Below are 26,293 nucleotides of genomic sequence, written 5' to 3'. Positions count from 1 at the left end.
CAAGCGTGACAGAGAACAGATGGTAAGCATGCAAAGTGGGGGCAAACAATGGGGGCGTTTCTCCATAGTGCAACCAGCAAGTTTTTAAAGCTGAATCAGACCATGACACTCTTCTACTGAAAGCCCTTCAGGAGCTTTCCGCCTCTCGGAAGGGGGTTCAACACCCCTACCATGGGCTCTAGGCTGCATGACCCGAGTGGACCTGCCTCTCCAGCCTCACCTCCACCACCCTCCGTGCTTCTCAGGTCCAGTCACCCTGGACCTCTGTTCCCATCACAGGTTCAGCCATGCATTTTCCCCATGCCCCTTCCCCATGCCCCCAGCTTGGTCTGTCTAAGCTTCTCATCTTCTGGATTTCAACTTCCTCAAGGAAACTTCCCTGATCCCCCAGCTTAGACGAGATCCCCCAGAGCAGAGGAATCTCATACTACTCTGTGCCTTCCCGTCCACAGTTTCTGACAGGTAATTATTTACACATTTATTCATTTCACATCTAACTTCCCAAACAAGTCCTGTCCCAAACAAGTAGACTATAAACTTCAAAGAGTGGAAATAATATGAATTTTTCCCATTACCATCTGGCTAGCACCTGGACTAAGACGTAGTATACATCAGTGCTCAATTATGTATTTCTGTGTTAAAGAAGTGACTGATACATGGTTTTTTTCTCTATGCACCAAAAGTGCCCAAAGTACTGCTCAGCCCAGTGAAGGAATTCTTGCCAGCAGCCAAGGTCCAGCCAACCACTGAGATTCGTCCGTCTAATGGCCCTTGAATTAGAATTCAAATTTCACCCCTTTAAAGGTACAGAACACCTCTCTGAGGCCCTTAAAAGTATCACAGTTACGTCACATCTAACAAAAGATTTATTGAGAAAAATTATGGAGAAATTCAACCCATATCAGACCTTGGACTTCATTAAATAATTTCCTGCTAGATCCAAAGGTGACCAATTTCAGATTAGAGAAAAAGAAATAAACTACCAACATTTAGGACAGGTGGGGGGGAACTCCGCTCTCCGGTTTTCCTATGCTGGCCTGTCTTTTGCTAGTGTGCATCTCTACAGGCCACTCAGTCCCCTCCCCAGCTAACACCATCTCATAAAAACACCCTCAACGTCTCCAGGGATTTAACAGTATTTGGGAGAAGAAAAATGGACCAAACTCACTTTTGCTAAAGACGTTTTATTTTCCAAAGTCTATGTGGAATTAAAAGATGTTTTTCTCTGCTCTCAATCCAAACAATAACACAAAGATGTGACATTTATTTTGGTCCTTGATCAGAAAGCAGTCCTTGAAAAATCATGTCGTGATTCTGAACTGGGAGGCTATGAAGAGTCTGGGCCAGCTGTGAGCCAGGACTGGTTAAGCAGTTCCCAAACCAAGACGTCTGGTGGTGAACCCAGCTCTCAGCATCTCCTGCCCCCTGCCCGGCCCGCCCTGTCCCGGCACAGCCCTGGGGAGCAGGGCGGCACTCACCGTCTGTCACGGCACTGCCATTAGGCACATTTCCCAAATCAACAGTCGGCCCGTCCAGGAAAATTGTCAGCTCTCCGCCTGAGACAACACTGCCTTTGTTCTCCGTCTGCAGGTTCAGCGTCAGCTGCGTGTTCTCCACTGTTGGGTACAAAATGCAACATGGATGGACTAAATCAAGTGCACCCTGAGTTATGATTCTGTGTATCAGAACCTTCCACTTGGCCTACTCTGGCTTCCCTAGCATCGTTTTCCCTTGTCTTCAAATCTATCTCGTGGAAGGAAAAATAAAGAGCGAAAAGGAACCTGCCTATGGTAATCGTGGTTCCATTAAGCTGGTGGGGAAACAGTTTTCTTTTTTTTTTTCTAAACATTTTCTATCACTAGGTTAACTACACAATTTCTACATGACTGATGTGTTTGCATATAGTTGCAGGACTGTGAGGGGAGAGTAGGGATATTGATGGCCTGCTGAGGAGGAAACTGATTGCAAGGAGCATCCCACTACCCATAAAAGAACGAAGGGAAGAGAAACAGGCCAGACCCTAAGGAAACTTCAGCAAGAGACCTCTTTAGAGGCTTACTCTTTTCTCTTTTGTGATAAAAGATGGGGTTTTTTGGTCTTGTTTTGTTCTGTTTATTGGTGATGGGGAGCAATCCTAGGCCTCATGCATGCTAAGCACATGCTCAATCACTAGGCTACACCCCCAGCCCCAAATGTTTCTAAAATTTTTAATCCTGCTGGGCATGATGATGCATGCCTGTAATCCCAGCTAATCAGGAGGCTGATAAAGGAGGATTGCAAATTCAAGGCCAGCCTCAGCAACACAGTAAAACCCTTTTTCAAAATCCAAACAAACAAAAGAACATTTGGAATATAGAGGACATTTTTAAAACAATAAAAGCTCAATACAAACAAGTCAGTGTCATCAATCCTATGAGGAGAGAGAGACCAGCCAACTATGAGACCAGGTAAGAAGCAGTTTGGTCACCCAGCCCCTAGGCTACTAGGCAGAATCAGCCCTGGGGGCAAATAAAAAAAAAAAAGATGGGTAATCATGGCAGAAAAATGGAACAAAAAGAAGCAGCAGAAGCACTAAGCCGAGGCGGACTAGAAATTGCTGCACACACCCCTAAAGCCATACCACCAGGCCTGGCACACTGAAAAGCTTCCATCCAGATAAATATTCTGTCCACACTAAACATTTCAGTTCTGTTCAGTGGAATCCGGTCAGGAGCTGTAACCTCCAAAAGCAGCAGCTTCAGCTCTCCATGGGCCTACAGCCCCACCACTCCTGCCCACGCTTTACTAAACCGATGGAAGAAAGTGCCACACCCTGGAACCTTACTCCTTGCCCACCCTGCACCCAATCCACCACTTCCTTTCATTTCCTAGTTGATATTGTACTATTACAATCTAACTTACTGTTTTCCAGAACAAGGCTCAGTGTGTCTACGTAAGTGTTTCTACAAACATAAAGGTGAATTTGAGCACTTTCCAAGGATAAACACCCCCCACCAAGAAATAATAGAACAAAAAGTCAGTTTCAATTCTAAAAAACAGACATTACCTTAAGAACTTAGCAGAAAAGTCTGAATCAATTCAAGGATCTCTTACAGAATATAGGAATCAGTTACCTTGCAGGCTCTGGGCTTTCCTAATATTTCCTACCATCCCTTCATCTCTCTTTCCTCTATTGATCTCTCCAATTCTTCTTTGCATGTGCTATTTTCAGACAGTTGGGGCCAAGGGTCTGGTAAGTTCTAAATGTTTCTATGAAATAACACTTGTACCTTAGAAACCAGTTCTTTCTAGAGTCAAAGAGAGGCTTTCACCACCAGCCCCACTTCATGAATGTGAGTGCACCATCTTGGCAGAGGAGGCTAAGGCCCCAGGCGAGCCCTTGGGTGACTGCAGCTCAGTCCACATGTCACTGCAATTTGGTGTGCAAGATCCCAGGCCAGGCCACACTGCTGAGTTGCTGCCAAATCCTGAATCACTGAAACTATACAATGGTAAGTATGTGTGTGTGTGTTTATTTATTAAAGTCGGGGAGTGTCTCCCCACTCCTATCCCCAGGCACAATCCAGCACCTAAGTCTCTAGCAACTCAGCAGGAGCGCTGAGTGCGCAGGCACAGTCAGGCCCCATGGTTCCAGTCTCAGTGCTACCTACCACTAAAGAACTCAGTAGCAATTAGCAAAGTACTCAACTTGAGCATTGATTTCCCTGCCTGCACCTTCTGCAGAAGACACAGGTCGAGAACTTAGCAGCACCTGGTAATCTGCTAATATGCTGCCATCCTCATCATTTGATTTCTCTTGGTCTAACTTAGCATTCCTTGCATGGTCACTCTAGCCCTTTCTCAGACTTTTTTAGGTTATAACAACAAACTCCACAAAATCTTCCAAGGTAAGCCACATAACTACCAAAGGACAAACTGTCTTGTCTTATTCCTAGAACACCTCCTAAAGACACCCAGCCTTTTGGATTCAACAGTACCACTGTTGGAACTGTGTTGATATAAACATTCTAGAAAGGCTCCTTGGATTCTCCCCCTGACATCCCAAAGCCCATCAATTTGTAAATGGAATATGAGCATGTTATCCTCCTTCCTGGAGGGATGACAATGTTTAATGGAAAGGTAGAGGAACAAAAGGCCCAAGCTACTAATTCTGCCCTCCATGATGATCACACTGCCATGGTTCTCTAAAATCACAGATGTAACTTGAATTTTTCTCTCTGTGGTCTCATCTTAAAGTTCCAATCCAGCTCTTCTGTCAAGTTTATCCACTAATGTCTTCAGCAGAGTCATATTCTTACAGGCTCAGAAGTTACCTTATAGCACTTTTAGACACATTTTACCTTCCAAATCAGCTGGTGAGAGAAGTGGGGTTTTGTTTTTTGTTTCTGTGTGTGTGTGTGTGTGTGTGTGTGTGTGCACGTGTGTGCACAAGCACATGTGTTTTCCTTTAAATTAAGTTTTTGAGAACATAATCCTCCACTGTTATACTACAAAGAGAGCCCTCTGGTCATATCATAAGCAGGTGATCAAGTTTAGTGTCACCAAAAAAACCTGATGCCACAGGTTTCCTGAGGGGATTCAGTATGAAGTACACAAGGTCACTTTTAAAGTTCTCTTACGAAAGCATTTAACCTGAATCTATCTAATCAAGCCTCTAAACCTACTTTCCAGTTCACATGAACTAAAGGTTAGAGAAACAGTTTGAATGATACCACAAGACAACCAGACAAATCCAGAATATGGGACATCTGTCAGATAACTCTCCTGGACTCCTTAAATGAAAAAATAAAGATCCATCAACAACTAAAACAAACTTATAACAAAAAGAAAGAAAGAAAGAAAACCAACAAATACTATTTATGAATTTGTATTAAACCTTAGTTTAAAAAAAATTCTTGGATAATTAAATAAATTTGCAAACAGACTAGATTTTATTAGATGGTTCCTGAAGTTACTATTACTTTTCTTAGGTTTGACAGTAGCTCTATGATTTTAAATAAGAACGTCCTTATTCTTGGGAGATGCCAAGTGGATTATGAGGATACCTACACTTATTCTCCAAGAGAATAGGCTGAAGATATTAGAAGTGAAGTGTCATGGAATTTTCAATTTATCTTCAAATGGTTCACAAGGGAAAATGCACACAGCCCACACTCACACATACCAATACGAGATGTGGGAAAGTGTCAACTGTGGGATCTAGGTGGAGGGCATTTGGATGGCCGTTGTATCACTCTTTGAAATCTCTGTATGTTTGCAAATTTTATAATAAATGGTTGCAAATTTTATAATAAAGGGTTGGAAAGAAGAACTTTTTTAAAAATTGGCAAGAATATTTAAAAAATTAAACCACTAAGAACAGAACACCCTATTATTTTCTTAGACAAAATTAAAATAATTTAAAAGAAAAAAAAAAGCCGGAGCCAGGGGAGCCCTAGAATGCATAATGGGACTAAAGAAACCATTAGCTAATTGAGTGACAGACTGGAGCATACAAGCAGGCTGAAAGGCTAAGTGTGACTGGAAAACATATCCTGGAATCTTAGTTATAAATAGCCATCTCCACCACCTCACCTCTGGGCCCTTTGGTTTCACTTCACCACGCTGACAACTCTACAAAGGCCCTTTTACTTCCAGCACTTGTTTCTATTACCTTTAGAGGGTATTACTCAAGAATCAAGAAACCAGTGGGGCTGGGGGTGTTTCTCAGTGGTAGAGTGAGTGCTGAGCATGCATGAGGCCCTGGGCTCCATCTCCGGGAATGACATGAATCCTACTGTAGCACAATCACTGTAGCTGCAGGAGAAGTGAGGGTGGGGGCAGACAAGACCAGGACACCCAAGTACTAGGGTGGGGGTAGGAGGATCCATCCATGAAAGAGTGGGTAGAGTGGGGCGATTTCCACAACTAGACTTGGAGTTAGCATAAAGCTCACCCACTACTCTCAACCTTGCAGGTCCTGCTTCATCTGAATTCTAGCAGTTCACATTAGTACTGCTATTCTATAGTCACTGTGATTCAACAGAACAAGACAGACTAAAATTTGTGTTCCTGGAGTCTGTATAATCTAACTGGGAGCAAACAGACATAAGCAATTAAAAAAAAAAAAAAGCAACCGGTGGCACACACCCGTAATCCCAACTAAGGCTGAGGCAGAAGAATCATGAGGTCAAGCCCAGCCTGTGCAATGTGCAATTAACAAGACTCTGTCTCAAAATAAACTAAAAAGGATGTAGCCCAGTGGTAGAGCACTTGCCTAGAATGTGTGAGGCCCTGGGTTCAATCCCCAGTGGGGGAAGGAGGGAGGGAACCATAATCTGCCAGAAGATGTCAAGTGCAGTAGAAAAAAAAAAATGAAGCAGGAAAAGGGGATGGAGAGTGCTAGGGGAGACGATTTCAAGTGGAAAAGTCTCACAGGAAGGTAGCAATGGAGCTAAGACTTAAAGCAGGTCAGGGGAAGGAATATAGACATCTACAGGAAGAACATCCCAGGCAGAGAGAAAAGCAAATCTGAAGGCCCATGTGAGAGCATACCCTGTCTGAGAAACGGCAGAGAGGCCAGTGTGCCTGGAATAGAGTGAGGGAAGAGGAACAAGGCAGGCGGTGACAGAACCCATGAATAAGAGCCTAGAGACCCTGTAAGAGCGTTTGTGTTTGCTGTGCATGAGATGGGGCACCCCAAGGGGGCCTGGGCAAGGAAGTGACAGGACTCCTCTGAAACACAATCACCCTGGCTGCAGGAGAAACAAGGGCGGGAGCAGGCAAGAGCAGGGCACGGCAGTAGTCAAGGCGAGAGCAAATGGCAGCCTGGACTGAGGCAATGGCAGTGTATTCCAGGAACACAGTGTCTAAGAAAACTTGGCTTTGCCTTCTTCTCTGGCACAGGTTAGTAGAGACCCACAAATCCCCACCAAGCACATCTGCAGGCCCAACAGCCCACTAGTCTCTGGGAATCAAAGTTTCAAATTATAGGCAGAGACTACAAAAAAGGGCCAACTGAGAGCATGGTTGGAGGAAGTCAGATTTGATTATGGCAAAATGGAACATATGTAATAAAAATATTCCGCTGGCAAGAGACTGCAGTTCCACCAAGAAAGCCAAAGGCCTGGGCTCACGCTAACTTCAGTAGTCAGCAAACATTCTTCAGTTAAGCACTGCACCTTTCTGTTCTAAATGCAAACCAACTACCAATACCTTGTGATGCTACCTCATAGAGGCTGACAGACAGCAATAGGCTGGGAGAAAGAATCTGGGTAATCTCTGGGCCATGTCAGAGAACCCTGGATTAGCCAGCACATCAAAAGCAACAACCAGACACCAGCTGCCTCCTGGTAGAAATGCACACCACACCAAGATGAAGACCAAAGAACAGATCAAGTCTCTAAATCCACCATGAGTTTACAGAAGGACAGAGGCTCGACCCAGGGACACACTGAACCACACTTCAGGGACACAAACAGCAACAATTCAGAGTGTGGGAAACTGTCCTGTTTATTCAACAATGAACTACAAGGGGTAAAATGAGGAAGGGGTCCTTTGGTTAAAAGAGACGTGACAGTGATCTTGTTTAGATCCTGACTGCAGATTGGACCAATCACAGAAAAGAAACTTTCAAAAGACAATTGGAGAAACACAAAAAGTGGCTAGATAGTTGACAAGATTAAATAACTACCATTTTTTTAAAGGTATGAAACTAGCATTAAGGTTAGGATTTTTTTGCAGCGCTAGAGATCAAACCCAGTGCCAGGCAAACCCTCTATCCCAGCATAATATCATGATTTTTTTAAATATTTATTTATTTTTTTAGTTTTCGACACACACAACATCTTTGTTTGTATGTGGTGCTAAGGATGGAACCCGGGCTGCACGCATGCCAGGCGAGCGCGCTACCTATTGAGCCACATCCCCAGCCCAGATCATGATTTTTAAGAGTCCTTATATTTGGAGATACATACTGAAATATTCCTAGATGAAATATTTCTGGAATTTACAAAATTAACCCAGTTGGGCAAGAGCCACTGTTGAGCTGGGTGAGAGGGCCACAAGATTCTGCTGACTATTTGCACATTTTCTGTTTATAATGCCCTCCCCACAACCCACACACCCAACACACCAACATCAAGGTCAGGCTAACTAGAAAGCTCACAAGAATCCAACGGTACATAGGTGGCTTAAAATACTGAAAAGGTAGAAAATAAGGGTTGGGGATGTAGCTTAGCAGCCGAGTGCCTGCCTAGCACACTCAAGGCCCTTAGTTTGGTTCTCAGTCCTGAAAAGAAACAAAAACGGTAGAAAATATTTGGAAAATTACTCCTACTCTTTTTTTCCCTCACTTCAGAACCTCACATTTGCAAGTGGCTTCAGGTTAATAATTTCCTATTGCAAAGAGTTGGTACATGCAACAAGGATGAGTAATATTTTTCTGAAAGTTACTTTTTCCCTTTCTTGACTTAGACTTTTAAACATGTTGTCTGCATATGGTACTAATAAATATAGATAAATAGGGCATGAAAGTTGCCATCCCTCTTCCAACAAAGAAAAGATCTACATAAACTGTAACTGCCAAATCCTGCTACTATAATTCAATTCCATTATGAAATCCAGAACTGTTGCCTAGACAGTTTCACAGTAGTGGTTTTTGTCGTTTTGGGGTTTTTTTTGTTTTTTTTTTTTTAAGTTTTAGGTGGACACAATACCTTTATTTCACATTTATGTGGTTCTAAGGATTGAACCCAGTGCATGCTAGGCAAGCACTCTACTACTGAGCCACAACCCAAGCCCAGTTTCACAGTAGTGTATAAACAACTTTCCAGTTTAAGGGCTTTTATCATTAACACAGTCTCTCCCACTCTCATGCCAACAAAATGTATGTGCGTGTTCACAGGGCTTTTATTGTTTGTTTTTGTTTTGTAGTGCTGGGGATCAAGCCCAGGGCCACATGCATGCTAGGCAAGGGCTCTACCACTGAGCTATACCCCTACACCTTAATACACTTATTTATTTTTTAAAAGGAAATACTGATCCTATGCAGGACACGATAGCACACACCTATAATCCCAATGGCTTGGGAGGCTGAGGCAGGAGGATCGAAAGTTCAAAGTCAGCCTCAGCAACTTATCAAGACCTTGTCTCTAGATAAGTATCAAAAAGGGCTGGGGATCTGGCACAGTGTTTAAGTACCCCTGGTTTCAATCCCTGGTACAAAAAAAAAAAAAAGGAAAAAAAAACTTTTTTTTTTACTAACTCAGAATGCAAATGTAAGGACTAACTTGGAAATCTGAGATAAATGAAATGACACAACAATAGGATATGGTGGAGTGTGGTGACACTCACCTGTAATCCCAGCCACTCAGGAGACTGAGGCAGTAGGATCACGAGTGCAAACTCAGCCTCAGGAACTTAGTAAGACCTTAAGGTTTTAAGCACCCCTGGTCCAATCTCCATTACCAAAAAAAAAAAAAAAAATAGGATTCAGGGAACTGGGGCTGGGGCTCAGTGGTAGAGCACTTGCCTAGCATGTGGGAGGCACTGATCAATTCTCAGCACCATATACAAATAAATAAATAAAGGTCCATCGACAACTAAAAAAAATATTTTTTTAAAAAAAGTAAGATACACTTAGGGGAGACAAAGTATTTGAGGATTAAGAGTCTCTGAAGCCTGATGAAGATGGGATTGATTAAGCCTTAATAGAGCTGCTTAGTGGAACCAGCCTCCTCCCTTCTGCTTCTCTCAGCCCTCATCCCACAGGCCCATCAAAAGAAAGTGAAAATAAGCAGAGCATTCACTAACAGCTCAGTGTTCATTCTACACATAACTGAGAAACACTGGTGCACACAGGAACGGAACCAGAGGAAATTCCAGAAGGGCAGAGAGTAAATGGTCTCCTTTCCACTCCCTGGTTCCCCATAACTCAAGACACACACAGGCTGGAGTCTACCCAGGTTGAAAGAGACTGCTCTTTCACATCCCCTTGCAGTAAAGGAAGTCGAGGCTTCCAGGATTTACCTTTACGAGGTCTCTCTGGCTTCCAAGCAAAGCCAGAGCCTAACAAGTGAAGTCTTTCCTACCAAACTGGAATCAGCTTGTAAACACTGGCATTCTTGTTGCAGTAACAAGGATCACTCTGCTTCGCCCACATCCCCTCCGGCCCTGACACTCATGCCTTGCTTGGTGGGGTCTTCCTAGGACAGAGTAGGTAAGGAAGAGTGTAGCTTGGTCTTGAAACCTCTTCTTTCTGCTCCTACTGAGAGTCCACACTTTTTCCGTGTCTAATGTACAGTTTTGGTCTACTGAAGATTGCAATAACTCTTTAGAGAAAATAATCTTCATTTTACAAAGCCAATTTCTAGACTTCTCTTGTTCATTTACTTGAGAAACATTTATCAGGCACCCACTCTCTACCAGACACAGCTAGAAGCTGGATTATAATGGAGAAAGAAAACCGACATGGTAACGCCCCTGGGTTAAATTTCCAGTACACAAAAAAGAAAAGAGACATGATCCTTGCTTTTTAGAATCTCATGATTCAGTAGAAGAAGCACAAGTAACTCTACATGATCTCACATATGTATAGTTGCAATTATGAGAAAAGGTTTCCTGCAGAGAATATACGGTGCCACAAGCAGCTGGGCACTTGGCCTGGTTGGTCCATCAGGACACATTCCCCAAGAACCCAAGTACAACGCACTGTGAGCTGAAGTTTCATGCAGACACCTAGCAGGTTGCAGGTGGGGCAGCCAGAAAGACCATTCCAGACAGAGGAAATGCCCTGTGGCACAATAAGCTGACTGCATTCAGGAAACTGAATAGAGGAGAGTGGGGCTGGGGTGGGGTGTGATCTGAATGAGGACAGCTAAATGGTGGTCAGATATTGGAGTACCTCCTGGGACAGCCATGTTAAAGAATTTTTCTCTATCCTCAGAGTAACCTATGGAACTTAAAGAGTTTTTAATCAAGGCCTGATAAGATCTGCTTTACATTTTCAAAAATCATTCTGTCTGCAGTGTAGAAAACAGCTGAAGGGAACGAAGGGCACAGACAGTGCAGAAAGAAAGCCTCAGATGAAAACATGAGGGACAGGGAAAGCATGCAGGGAGAGATAAAAGGGAGGCAGGTTTGCAAAGGAAAGATCAGAAAAGAAGGATCTGAAATGAAGTTAGAAAGGGGGCCTGGGCAAGAGGGGCAGAGGTTCTCAAAGACAACTCCTGGCTCTGAAACTGACCTTTCTGGACAAACAGAGGGCCTGTGCCTTGAAATATGGAATACTGGAAGAGGACTAAGTCTCAGGAGAAGGTGATAACTTCAAATTGGATACTGGCTGGACACGTTGAGATGCTTCTAATATATCCACAAAGAGATACCAAGAGAGTCATCAGCTACATGGAAGCAGGGCTCAGACAGAGGACAAAGTTAGAGATCAAATCTTGGGTCATCTACACTCGGTAGTCATACAGAGAGAAGGAGTGGATGAGGGGGAGATCATGGAAGAGGACAAAATGGTAGGAAACTGTCACTTTTAACAGTCAAATTACCTTGCAAGGGACAGAGAGAAGAATACCTGGAGAAGTAGGAGGAGAGAATCAGGAATGAGTCCAAGGTGGGCAGCCCCAAGCACAGAGGGGGAGCTGGCCCCTTGATAAGAAGAAGATGGACAATACCCTCCTCCAGCAAGACAGAAGGAGCATCGATGAGGCCCCCACATCCTCATTTTGGTACAGACAGGCCCAACAATCCTGGTCATCCTTGTTTCTTTTGATTTAAGGTTAGAAAGTTAAGAGCAAAAGCCCACAAAGCTATACAAGTTTTCCTTTACTTTAAAAAAAAAAATGCACAGACATCCACACTTCAGAAATGACTCTTTATCCATCCAATAAGATAACAGACAAAGAGTCTCCAGAGCCATCTGAGGATCCCTGAAAGACAGAATCAAAGGCTTCATCTTAAACCTGTTTGTGAAGCTGTAGCATATTTTAAATTTCTAAAAAGTGATTTATGGGAAATAAACACAGATCTTGGAAAGGTAAGTCTTTAGACTAAACCTTGAGTTCACATCAACTACCTTTCCTCCTCATTAGCGCCCCTCTGCCCCAAGGGGAAGGACAGGCCTCCTCAAGCCATTAATCTCCATTCCCAGGCCAGCCAGCTTTCACAGATCATTCATCTCTGCCCTCAGGGAACCTCAGCAACCACAACCACCTCTCCCAGTTGCCCAGGATCAAAGCCATGTTTATAAACACGGTAGAGGCAGGCTTACAAAGAACAAACCTCCTTTTAAAAGTTTCTTACACAGCAAAATGTACAAGCTCTCCTCGAAAATTATTTTTATGGTTAAAATTCTGCTTTTAAAACATTCCCCTTTTTAAAAACTAGCTTTTTAGAAATTCAAATTTCAGATGCATGACATATTTTTGCCCCAATTAAGATCTGAATTAACGATTTTAAAGAGTACAAACAACATGGGAAATTATTCAAACTACAATGTTAAGTTAAAAGAAATGATGTTATAGGATGAACCTGTTATTCAAACCATGTAAAAACAAGTAGGTCAAGGACAAAGAAATAAAGGAACCAAGGAGGAAAGGTGTTTTTTCTAGAGTAAGATAAGGAATAGAGGTTTTATTTTTTTTTCAATTTCCATTAATTGCATAGTGCATACAATTTTTCATTGTTGTTGTTGTTGTTTTTTTCTTTTTACAATTTCCTTTTTAGTTAGAGATGTATATGGAAGTGCCAGCAAGTGACAGTGATGTCTAAGGTATTATTTCAAATACTCCTCAAAACAGTGAGGCCTAAGATGAAAAGCAACTGAGCATGCGGTGATCATCATCACAGCTGGGTAATAGATCCAGGACGGTCGGTGCAATACACAGATATCTCTATTTGAAATTATGTTTGAAATTTTCCTAAAGATTTTAAAAACATTTCCCATTTATTCTATACAATATTGTTAAACAATAAATAAAATTAACTGAAAAAATAACAATATCCTATAATAAGAAATCCAGAAAATACAGAAAGGTAAAAGACTACACACATTCCAAATCCCTTTCCCACAGGATCATGCACTTTTCAACAACTTTGTTTAAAGTCACTATACCTGCAAATGCTAACAGAAATGCACACATTAAAAAATACTACAGGTGCGATAAAATATATACTATATAAAAAGAAAAAAATGCAGGTGCAGAGCCAGTGCAGTGGCACATGTCTGAAATTTCAGCAGCCTGGGAGGCTGAGGCAGGAGGATCATGAGTTCAAAGCCAGTCTCAGCAACTTAGCAAGGCCCTAAGCAACTTAGCAAGAGCCAATCTCAAAATAAAATTCAAAAAATAATAAAAAGGGCTGGGGATATGGCTCAGTGGTTAAATACCATGGGTTTAATCCCCTAGTACCAAAAAAAAAATCTATCTGTGAAATTGAGGTCATCCAAGACAAAAATGTTCTACCCCTGATTCTTCACTTGATGTAGTCTATGAATCTTCTAAAATGTTAATGCAATCTATTGGCTGAGGCGAGTTTGGGGACCAAGACAGTGAGTGTTCAAGACTCATTTCGCCATTCCTGTAGTGTGCACTCCTCCAAGAGAATGAATTCATATAATACATGATAATGTGCGTTTACATACATAAATAAACATTAATTAAGAGAGAGAAGAAAGGAAGGGGAGGGAGGGAAAGAAGACACATATCACATTCCAAGAAACTATGCCTTACCAGCCTGTATTTGATGAATAGCAGCTCCCAGGCCAGGCTTGGCACTGAAGTGAAAATCCCTACAGTACCTAACTGTGGCACTCTCATTCTGGTCCAAGATCCCCTTCCCTCTGTTATCAAAGTAATTCTCCTATTCTATGAAAACTACTCCAATTGCTAGATTGAAAAAGATAAAAAAAATTCAAACACTTCATGGAGAAAAACAAGGTTTGATCTTTATACTATTCCAGCTGTTTCTACCTTCCCACCACCCCTGGGGAGAATCTAGGGAGACTGGAATGGACAATCTGGAGGGAACAGCTCTCTAGGCATAGAGCAGAGGCCTAAACACCGGAGAAAATATCTCTGTTATTTTTTTGTCCAAGGGAAGGAAACAGCTCATATCCAGGCAACAGACTCATTTTCCTACCACCAATTCAAGGACATTTTTCATGCCTGTATCATTTGTCAGTTTAGAACCTGAAGGCTAGCTATATGCCTCATAAGAAAGCCTGGTCCTCCATGAGGCAGGCCCAAGAGGAACAGAAAACATTTCTATGACTGAACAAACAGTACAGTCCTACCCCAACAATCACCACAGTTAGAAGTTTCCCAAGTCTTCCTTAGTTGACTTAACCTCTAGGCCTGCACAGTCCCACCTGGAGACTACCAGCCACATGAGGCTACTGAGCATTTGAAAGGTGGCTACTCTGGATTGAGATGTGGTGTGAGTGTAAAACACAAATCAGATTTCAAAGATCTGATATCTCCCCCAAAACTAAAATACCTCAGTGAAAGTTTTAAAATTTTGATTATATGTTAAAAGGATAACATTTTGTATATATGGAACTAAGTAAGATATATTAATAAAATTAGTAATATATGATGTGTGTGTGTGTGTATATATATATACAAGTGCTTTTGTTTTACTTTTTTTTAATGTGGCTGCTAGCAAATTTTAAGTTACATATGTGGCTTGCATTCAGTTTCCCCAGATCTGGTGCCTGCCCTATTCCCTGCCATATTTGGTCACTGTCTCTCACTCACCCTGCCTGGCCCTCCAGCCTTCTCTGCTCATTCCCACCAGCTTCCCACACCCTGTCCTTCAGCCTGGAAGGCTTTCTCTTGTTCCCTGGGGCAATTTCTTCTCACCCTTCTGGTGTCCGGAGTCACTTCCTCTGGAAAGCCTTCCCTGATGCACAACATTCCTCCTCCAGGCTAGGGAAAGCCCGTGGGATGGTTCCCAGAGGACCCAGTACTTTCTCCCCCATCTGCCCAGATGGATCTGCCTGCACTATTAGTCTGCTTCCTCTCTGGACTCTTAATTCCAAGAGGACAGTGGTGTCCTCTGCTTCGTCCACAGCTTCAACACTAGCACCTGGCTTGGCACACGGAGAGTTACCCAGGTCTGCTGACAGACCTCAGGCCCTTCCCTCACCAGGCAGGACTCACAATCCTAAGACTATGTTCTGCAGGGATAAAGGAAATTTCCCTGACCCAACACTGAGAATTTCTTAAGTCTAAGAAGGAAGAAAAAAAAAGGAGGGGATGTCTTGACCACCTACTAGGGAAAATAGAAAAGGTCCCAATGTTATCTATAGGAAGAGGAAGAGGCAGCATTCAGCGCTATGGGGGGTGAAATCGCCCTTTGTCAAATATGTGTTCCCTTGAGGCTGACTGACTTCAGAGCCAACACCCTCACAGGACTCTCAGAGGCTTCAGCGCCAACACCCTCTCAGGACACTCTAGAGGTGGCAGCCAAGCCTGGCTGTCCAGGGGAAGGCATTCCTAACAGAAAGCTTTTCTTCTTTCCTCAAATGAGGCTTCACAAAGCAGCCTCTCAGCCGGGTTTGTTTGAACATTCGTTTCAGGGCCTATGTGTTTACTTTTTGAGACTCCTAGCTAAAAGGACCTTTCTTTCCAACAGCTCTAGGTTGACACCAAAGCCACGAAAGAAATGGACCTGGTCTGTAACTTTGAGAAGTTGGGGGGGGTGGAGGGCCAGGGCTGGGGACTGCTTTTGGCTTCCTCAGGAACTCTTTGAGGTTCCCACCTGGGCTTATCTGCCTGAGGTGCAGGATGATGGGCAGCAATACACAGAGGGCTTTTCAGAGACCATTAATGACAAGCTTAAATCCCAGAGCCTGGCATCTGGTACCGGCCAAGAGAACAGTAGTCTGATATAACGCATGCAGAAGGGGGCAAAATGAAGCAAAGGCTTACATTTGGGGTCCAGGGCTGGATTTAGCCCACACTCCCCAGAGTGGGCACACAACACTCCCCTGTCCCACTCTCTGCCTCCAGGGTGAGTTAGACATGGCCACAAAGACCTCAGTCACAAGAAAAGACATTCATTCTGGCTTGCCAGAGAAGCAAGTCCATCTTCCAACTAGCCTCAGGTATACATACACATGCTGTGCGCGTATGCACATGCATGTGCACTAAAGCCAAGCGAAGTAGCACACAAGAATGAACAAATTCACAAAATACAAGCCCCCCATCCAAGGAGCTAATGTTCTGATTGTAGAATATAATAAATGAAAAAAATGAGCAAATATTTATTACATGGAGGTAACTACTAAAATGAAAATAAAGCAGGACAAGGAAAAAGGGAATGTTGGAGAGGGGTAGCCACGGTTAAGACAAAGTGGGATCAAGGTCATAATATATCACAGCATATACATGATTCCATTTGTAGGAAATGTCCAGAAAAGGCAGATCTGTAGAGTAGTAGGGAACAGGAATGAGAATTAGCTGGAAATGGGGACAGGGCCTCTTTTTTGAAGATAGAAAAGTTCACAGGTGTTAGTTTCACAACTCACTGAGTTGTATACTTTTTCAAAAAGCAGTGTGATTGGGGTTGAGGGTACAGCTCAATGGAAGAACATATGTTTGCATATGTGAGGCCTCAGTTTCAAGGCCTAGCAGTACAGAAAAAAAAGAGAGAGAGAAAAAGAAAAAAAAAAAAAGCAGGGTGATGAAGGCCTTGATGAGATGTCATGTGAGTAGACTGTCACTGTGAGGGAGCAAGCCATAAGGATGCAAGGGAAGTGCTTCAGGAAGGCGGTAAGGCCAGTCAAAGGTCCTGAGGTAAAAAAGGCCAGTGGCCAGCAAGAAGAAGGCAGAGGAGGCAGCAGGACAATCAGGGAGGGCCTGTTAGCCTGTGAAGGAAGGACTGCAACTGTCACTCAGAGTGAGAAAGGGAAGTACTGGAGAAGTGACGTCATCTGAATTTCGGTTCGGATCATTCTGGTTGCTGGCTTCACAACCACACTGTCAAGAGACAAAGGCGGAGATGGGGAGGCCTGTCAAGAGACCTCTGCAGTGACAGAGGAGAGGTGATGGTGTCTTGGACATGGGCGATACAGCAGTCAGAGTGAGGAATGATCCAATCCCAGAATACATCCTCAAGGATTGGCTCCTTTGTAGCAGAAAGTGACATCAAGGAAGACACCAAGGATTTTAGCCTAAGCTGTATAGAAAGGGTGGCCCAGATTTTAACATGTTAATTTCAGGGTACTAATCAAACATAAAAATTGTCCTGGGCTCCCAGAAGAGAGGCTCAGGCTAAGAATCAGAGGCACCCATATTGAATTTAAAGCCATGGCTTAAATTGAGGCAAGTAGGTTAAGGGGACAGAGAACGAAGCCAAATTGGAACATCGTGGTGTTTCAAGATGTGCAAAAAGGAAATTCAGCAAAGGATACTGAGTGAGATTGACCAGAAAGACAGACAGAAAACCAGTAGAGGGTAGCATCCTGAAAATCAAGAGGAAAAAAAGTATGTCAATGAGGAGGAATTGATTAGTTGTATTTATCTGTAAAACAAGTAAGTTGAGCATGAGAATTGACCACTGGGTTTAGCAACATGGAGGTCACCGCTGAACTGAGCAATCGTAACACAGCCCCAATGACAAAAACCTAACTGGAGCCATCAACAAAACAGACAATAATAAATACTGGCAAGGAAAAATAAACACTTTCACACTGTTAGTGGGACTGTAAATTAGTACAACCACTATGGAAATCACTATAGAGGTTCCTCAAAAGACTAGGAATGGAAGCCGGGCACGGAGGCACATACCTGTAATGCCAACAACTTGGGAGACTGAGGTAGGAAGATTGTGAGTTCAAAGACAGCCTCAGCAACTTAGCGAGGCCCTAAGCAATTCAACAAGATCCTATCTCTAACAAAATATAAAAAAAGGGCTGGGAAGTGGCTCAGTGGGTAAGGGCCCCTGGGTTCAAGCCCTGGTACCAAAAAAAAAAAAAAAAAAAGACAAGACTAGGAATGGAACCACCACATGACCCAGCTATACCACTCCTCAGTTCTTGTCCTAAACAGTTTAAGTCATCACACGACAGCAATACATGTCTGCCCATGGTTACAGCAGCTCAAGTCACAATAGCCAAATTGTGCAACCAGCCTAGGTGTCAATGTATGAAGAGATTTTTTTAAATGTGGTATATGTATACAATGCAGTTTTATTCATCCATAAAGAAGAATTATATCCTAGTATGGCAGTATGTAAAAACGTGGATGTGTAACCGATGTGATTCTGCAATCTGTATATGGGGTAAAAATGGGAGTTCATAACCCACTTGAATCAAATGTATGAAATATGATATGTCAAGAGCTTTGTAATGTTTTGAACAACTAATAATAATAAAAAAAGAATAATTATATCATTTGCAGGAAAATAGATGAACTTGAGAGCATTGTTAAACCAAATAAGCCAAACTCAGAAAGTCAAGGGTCATATGTTCCATTTCATATGTGGACGCTAGAGAAGAAAAAGGAAAAGAAAGGTGGGGGTCATCTCATGAAAATCAAAAGAAGACCAGTAAAGAGACCAGAGGGAAGAAGGAGAAGAGGGAAAAGGGAAATACTGTGGAACAATACTGACCAAATTATAGTGTTGTATCATGGTATACACAAATATGTAACAACAAATCCCATTATTATGGATAATAAAATGTACCCAAAAATATGGGAAAAAAATTTAATTTTTATTTTTTTAACAAGAGAAGAAATTTAAAGAAATACAAATTAAAACAACAAAAGAAAATTGCTTTCACCTAACAGAATGGCAGAAGGTAAAAAAGACTGACAGTACTCAGTGTCACTGAAGTCACAGGCACACTCATAGTGAGCATGAAAACCAGTCTAGACTTCAAAGCAGACACTAATAACCTAGAAACACACCTGCCCTCTGACCCGGAAGCTGCTTGCCTAGGAATTTGCCCTAAGAAAAGGACAGGGACTGGGTTGTGGTTCAGCAGTAAAGCACTCTCTTAGCACACGTGAGGCCCTAGGTTCCATCCTCAGCACTACATAAATAAATAAAATAAAGGTATTGTGTCAAACTACAACTAAAAAATAAATATTATAAAAAAGGAAAAGAACAGAAGCACAAAGGTATCTTTACAAGAATTCAACAAAAAGTATTGCTTAGAATAATAAATAAGTAGAAAAAACTGTGGTTAAACTGTGGGTACATTCTTACAAAAACAAAAACTCTATTATTGCAGCATTAAAAATGATCTAGGGGGTTGGGATTGTGGTTTAGTGGCAGGGTGCTTTCCTAACATGTGTGAGACACTGGGTTCAATTCTCAGCAACATGTATCAATAAATAAAATAAAGGTCCATTGACAACTAAAAAAAAGACCTAGGGGCTGGGGTTGTAGCTCAGTAGTAGCGCATTTTCCTGTCACATGTGAGGCACTCAGTTCAACCTCAACACCATAAAAAAATAAAACAAAGGTATTATGTCCATCTACAACTAAAAAAAAACCTTAAAAAAAAATGACCTCGTTTCCATGATGTGGAAACAGGGTAGGAAAAAGTTACAAAGCAATATGTATAACAAGTTCCCTTTGGGGATTGGGGGGCATACATATACACCAACATGATTATATGAAAAAAATAATCTTACAAATCTTTAACAAATTATGAATAGGTATAAGACTGAATTTCAGAATTTCAGGTTATTTTAACTTCCCCTTCACTGGAAGGCAGCATGTATAGAGGTTCTGGGCACGGCTCTGGCATTAGGAGGCCCTAGTTAAATCCCAGCTCTGCAACCCAACAGCATGGTCCCGGGCAAACTATCTAACCGTTCTGTTTCCTCAACAAGGGGGATAGCAACAGATCTCACTCACAGAATGGAGGACATTAAATGAGTACATGTTCAAACAGTCCCCAATTTATGTTGCCTCAGACTGGGACTTTTCAACTTTACTGCGGTGGGAGAGTGATACATACGGAGTAGAAATCATATTTTAAATTTTCAATTGGGATCTTTTCCTAGGCTAGTGACATGTGGTCCAATCTTCTTTCAAGATCTTGGGCAGGAATGAGAACCACAGCTGCCAGTCAGCCACCAGATCACAAGGGGAACGACATATCAGTATACTGCTTAGAATTAAATGCATTTTCAATTTACGACATTTTCAACTGAACGATGGATTTATCCAGACATAATTCCATAAATCAAGGAGAACCTGCATGTGTATGTATATACAAATTTTTACACAAACAAATACACAGAGGGAGGAAATTCAAAACAAATGTCTGATACACACTAAGCGCTCAAAATATTTTCATTTCCTTTTTTATAATAAGCATGAAATAATAATAAAAAATACCAATGATATTTTTAATTTTAGATGTATTGTTTTTTACTTTTTATATTTCTCCTGCTTTTTATTTAAATTGTAGTAAAACACACATGACCAAATTTTATATTCCTTTTATGATCAGAAAAAAATACTAATAATCTTCAGTTTCAGGAACAAGAAAGCAACTCTCAGAATCTAATATTGTGAGTATTTCATGAGTTTGAAATAGTTGGTCGCAGTGGCTTACCAGGTTCATAAAAATAACTAACTGGCTATGCAGGATTGATTTAGCCATTTCTACCACACAGCCTACTCAAGGCCCTGTGGTCTGTAGTTATGTCCTAAATGACCTCCCTACCTAAGCTTACAGAATCACACTGCCTTTGTCCTCTGTCCCTTGACCTCCCTGTATATAGTTACTCATTCCCTCAAATCTACCACCCTCAGTTTAAGAAATGAACCATTTTTCAAATTGAAATTTGAAGTCATTTTTAACTGAATGAAAATTTTTAAAAATTTCTCTCTCTTCTCCCTATGAATCAAGTTCCAAGGTTCAGTAGTTTTATTTCTCTTTTAGTTGAAAAGGCAGAAAAACAGTACCGTGTTTACTTTAAAACAAAGGCACGCACTGTGTCAGGCGGGCTCTCAGGCCCCGCGGCCCACCCACCAGAACACTCCATCCTCGCAGAGGAGTCTGGGCGGAGGCCTCTGCTCCTGACTAGCTCGTCTGTTCTCGGAAGGTAAAGTGCCGTAACAAGCCTCTGCTTATAAGATTTTTAAATAAATATGGAACTGTTTTCTTTCTTTTTTTCATTCTGGGAGACACACATGGGGGAAAGAAAAGAGCCATACAGAGAACACAGAGGGCACAGAGGGGAGCCTTTCGAAGCCTACTTCATTTTTCTCCATGGTATGGGTGCAGCGACTCTCAAAGGCCTTCTGTGCGTGGTAGATTTGAGGGAATGAGTAAGTACATACAGACGGCGCTGAGAGCCAAGGCTCTCAAACAGGACGGGGGGGAGCCTGTGAGTACAAATTGGAACTGGAAGGTTTGGTGTTTAATATGTAAAAGAAAGAGAGTTGTATATTTGTGAGCACACGTGTGTGTGTGTGTGTGTGTGTGTGTGTGTGTACATGCACACACGCGTAATATACAGTCTATCAGAGCCGACATGGTCCGCACACCTTTAATGCCAGCTAGTCAGGAAGCTGAGACAGGAGGATTCCACGTTTGGAGGCCAACCTGAGCAACTTAGCGAGACCCTGTCTCAAAATAAAAAATAAAATGGGATAGGGCAATAGCTCAGTGGTACAGCAACCTGCATTCAATCTCCAGTATCTCAAAAAATAATAATTAAATAAACAAAGCCCATCAGAAAGAGCCAAAAATGTTCTTCAACATCCCACCTGCTGTAAACTCTCCCTCCAATGAAAACAATAAGAATGTGTAAAGCCCACTAAGGAAAAACATAATTAGATCCCTATCCCAAAATGAACTCCAGATTTATTCAAGAATTAAATGCTTAAACAACTAAATAACAAGGAGGAAAGGCAAGATGCTGCATTAGAGGAAGCTGCATTTCCAGTTGCTCCATGGCTCAGGATTTAAGACAATGAGAGTACTGTTCTCAGCAAGTTGTCTAAATTGCTGAGGACAGGATTAAGTCTCTGGTCACCAAACAAACACCTGAATAACAAGAGCCCCAAGACCCCATGACACATGTTGATATAAGGAAGGTATCTGACTTTATTTTTTCTCAACTGGTTAGCGTAGTGATTCTTCAACTTGAGCTCATCCCAATCTCCTGGAATGAATAGCTAAAACACAGCTTGCTGGGCCTCACCCCCAGTTCCTGAATCTATGGTCTGGAATAGGCCTGAGAATTTAAATTTCTTCCAGGAGATGCACTTTCCACTGGTCCCAGGACCACACTTTGCAAACCACTAGGTTAGCTGACGATCCCAGTGCCATTCCTATGCTTTTTTTCCTCTAATTTTTAGTACTACCTTTGCCATACAGCAAGTCTTGTCTGTAGTGGCTTACAGTTGAACAAAAACATATGATGCAGCCAGACACGGTGGCACACACTTATAATCCCAGGAATTCAGGAGGCTAAGGCAGGAGGATCAAAAGATCAAAGCCAGCCTTAGCAATTTAGCAAGCTCTAAGCAATTTAGTGAGACCCTGTCCAAAAATAAAAAATTAAAAGGGCTGGAGATGTGGCACAGTGCTTGGTTCACCCCTGGGTTCAATTCCTTCCCCTCTCTCTCTCTCTCTCTCTCACATACACACACACACACACACACACACACACACGATGGAGACACCTCAAAAGATATAGACACCTCAAAGATATCCATCCCTGAAAAGAATAAAGACGTTCCTCTCTATCCTCTTCAAGAGATGGTGCAAGGAATAATATTAGCAATAAACCAAAGGCATTTATAAATTATATTCCTCTGAATAAAATAAGAATCCATGACTTGAGCCTGACAACACACACCTATGTGCAAGTTCCAAGGAAGAGGGAAAACTCTTCCTTGCAGTACTGTGCCAACTAGTGAGGACAAAAGGAATGATGAAGCTAGAACAAAGAAACAAAAGAATCTGCCACCATCACAGTAAAATCATTATTGAATGCACAACCTAGTGGAACATAGTTTCAAAGTATCTCCTCATAAATTTACTTTTTAATTACAAAGGAAAAAGAGTAATTGTGTATTGGAGAAATCTGACACCTCAACCAAATGATTAAAGTTAATGTCATCTGAGTCATGTGTGTCTTGATATGATGCACTGAGACAGATAATATCCCTTCTGAGTGTTTCTATGGAAAATACATAATCTTGCACTCCCAAATTGAGGGGATTGTACAAAATGACCTATACTTTTCAACAATGACAAAGTCATGAAAGATACAGTCTGAGAGACTAACCCAGATTTGAAACATGATAACAAATTGGCCTGCATACCTTGCAAGTGATCCTGGACTGGAGCAGGGAGAACTCACTTAAAGTGCATTGTCAGGACAATCAGAAAATCTGAATTAGTTTACACCACTGTAAAAAAATGTTAAATTTCTTGATTTGGTTAATTCTATTTTGCTATATAAGAGCAGGGACTATCCTCCTTCAAAAATAGATACTTATGTATTTAGGGAGGAAGAACCACAAGATTTGTAATTTACACTAAAAACGATTCATAAAACAATTACAGGTATATACAGATGGAAACAATGTGAAAGCAACTGTATCAAAATATTAACAATTGGTTGCAGGGTAGAAAGTAGTTCTTTATTGTTATAATTTTTCTCTGAATTTGAAATTATCTTAAAGAAGTTTTTTTTTTTTTTTAAATCTATTCTAGCTATATTTTCCTCCTAAAAGGAACAGAATCTGGTAGTGCTATCGTCTGTACTGACAGGAAAGCCAGCTGCAAGAGAGGGGAACTACCAGGAACAACATACAGTCTTGGACCCTATGGGCCACCAGTTCAGAAAGAAATCAAAGTCACCCAGAAAGCAAGCAAACAGGAACCACACTGATAACTTGTAAAGCCAAATAATGAAGATGCAGCTTAAAACTTCCCCTTTAAAAAAAAAAAAAAAAAGGTTTTAACAATCAATATGCAACCTCAAAAACTGGCTGCTACAAAGCGGTATCCATAGCTATCCCGAGGAACCTAACCAGTACTTTTTGGTCTAGTCCTCTCCGCAATCTATCCAGGTCAATGTTCCTGCAGAAACCCATCCACAGCTGACCAGAAACAACTGCCAGGCTGCAGCAAAACCCTCCATCACTGCCTCCCTCTGCCAAGGGAAGGCATGAAAGTCCAGCTGAGTTTCCCAGTCAACTTGCAAGTCCACCCAGAGGAAACAAGGGAGCAAATGAAAGAACAAATTATGTTCATGGAACAGAAGAGTGCCAGTTAGGACAACCATTGCCCATTACGTTCTTTCCTTAAAAAAAGCTATTTCAGAAAGACCAGGCCACAGTGAGAAGTTCCTAACATACTGTGACCCACTTACCCTACATAACTGTATTCATACTTGGATACCACTTTAGAAGCATTTCCGGCCTCACAGCTCCAGACAAAGCAAGGAACCAAGACTATGGTCTATGGTGCTGAAATGTCCCGAGTCAATGACAGCCTCCGTGCTCTATGTTCACCAAAGCTTTTGCATTTGTCCAATTTTGGAATTCTCTCTTAGAACCAATTCAGGACTGCCTCCCATTTAAGCAAGAAGGTCGACACCAGGCAGAAATCAGGGACTCTGCTGTCCATATCTGGGACTCAAATCTTTCAATCTTTGGGAAGAAATATATCAGAGGAGATAGCTGCTGCTACTATTACTAGTAGTAGTAATAGTAGTAGTAGTAGTAGTAGTAGTAATACTACTACTACTTTTTACAATATCTTACATGTGCCACATACTGTCATTAGCTCGTTTAATCTCAAAACATTTTACAGATAAGGAAACAAGAGCACAGAGGTTAAATAACTGTCCAATGTCACAAGGCTGATGGAATCAGTATTCAAATCCAGGAAGTCTGGCTCCAGAGTTTACATGTTATTAACCACTTCTCTATGCAACATAATCATTTATCTAGAAATAGCCTTGCTTTAAACAGAAGGCTTTATGAAACATGATCAGAATATTATATACACAGGCTATGCTACTGTCATTCTAGATTTGTTTTTCTAAGAAAAAGCAGCCCACTGCCCTATTACAATCTACATTTTCCATCAGATTCTAATCTGATGTGCCTACTGCCCAACCCAACCACACATACAGTGCGCTACAGCTAGTGCCAGTAAGGGCAGAGGCAGCAACAGCTGCAACCAATATCACAAACAACATAACCACTGGAAAACATTCTCCTAAATAACCCTGGGCTGGAAGAGAAAATCACAACAGTAATTACAAACAGTGAGGAGAATATAGCAAAATTTATGGGATAACAAATTTGTACAATAGAACACTAATGGAAACTACTAAAGCTAAACACATATGCACCTTATGAGCCAAAGCTCCTGTGTGTGTGTGTATATATATATATATATATATATATACATACATACATACACCCAATAGAGATGCAGGACTAAGACACCTCCAAATATGTGTATAAGAATGTACCTGGCAATTTTGTTCATAAAGGCCAAGAACTAGAAACAACCCAAGGTCTACCAATGCAAGAATGGGTAAGTGAATTGTGGTCTATTCATAAATTAACAATAGTATAACCAAATTTTAAAAACCAGCACTAGTGATACATGCAAACACAGGTATGAAATTCATGGATATGAAATGATGAGCCAACAGGCACAAGAAAACTGATATGAAATTCAACAGGCAAAGCTAATCAGTAGTGACAAAAGTCAGAATAGTGGTTATCTCAGGGCTGGGGAAGGGGATATTGAATGCAAGAAACATGAGAAACTTCCTGGAAATGCAGGAAATGTTCTGTATCTTGATACAAAAAGAGATAACACAGATGTGAATATGTATATGTATTTGTTGAGCTATGAAACTTCAAATTTATGTACTTTACTTTAAAAGAAAATTTTAAATACCCAGAGAGAGAAAAAAAAAGACAAATTCAAAGCAAGAATGTTTTCATTATTTAAATAAGAAAGGATAAAAATAAATGCATTAGGGCTAAAGGTTTAGCTTAGTGGTTGAGCGTTGCCCTAGCACTACATAAAATTAAATAAAAAACAAATGTACTAAGCTTTCAAGTTGAAAATCTATAAATGAATGAATGAATAAATGAATAAATAAATAAAATGTAAAAATATCTAGAACAGATAATAGAAAAAAGTTAATATTAAGTTAAAAACAGAAATTAATATTAGAAAATATAGTATATTGGACTATAATAAATAAATAAAATATATAAATCCAAGAAGCTATTCTGTGGAAAGTAAATTGAAAACCAAAAGTTAAAACAAAACTGTTCAAGCTAGTCAGGG

General features: G+C 41.3%; 1 protein-coding gene across 2 annotated transcripts in view; it reads right to left on the bottom strand.

Moving 5' to 3' along the window:
- Window positions 1-26,293, bottom strand: part of Wwp2 (WW domain containing E3 ubiquitin protein ligase 2) — a 130,483-nt gene that overhangs the window by 75,908 nt on the left and 28,282 nt on the right. For both annotated transcript variants that reach the window (XM_078032600.1, XM_078032601.1), the window contains one exon: window positions 1,479-1,616. In XM_078032600.1, coding sequence (XP_077888726.1) covers window positions 1,479-1,616 — 138 coding nt within the window. The remainder of the gene's footprint in view (window positions 1-1,478; window positions 1,617-26,293) is intronic.

This window comes from Ictidomys tridecemlineatus, chromosome 15, assembly GCF_052094955.1.
Source record: "Ictidomys tridecemlineatus isolate mIctTri1 chromosome 15, mIctTri1.hap1, whole genome shotgun sequence".
NCBI classification, from domain to species: domain Eukaryota; kingdom Metazoa; phylum Chordata; class Mammalia; order Rodentia; family Sciuridae; genus Ictidomys; species Ictidomys tridecemlineatus.
Note: the sequence above shows the minus strand (reverse complement) of the source record. Positions and strands in the feature narration are given on the sequence as shown.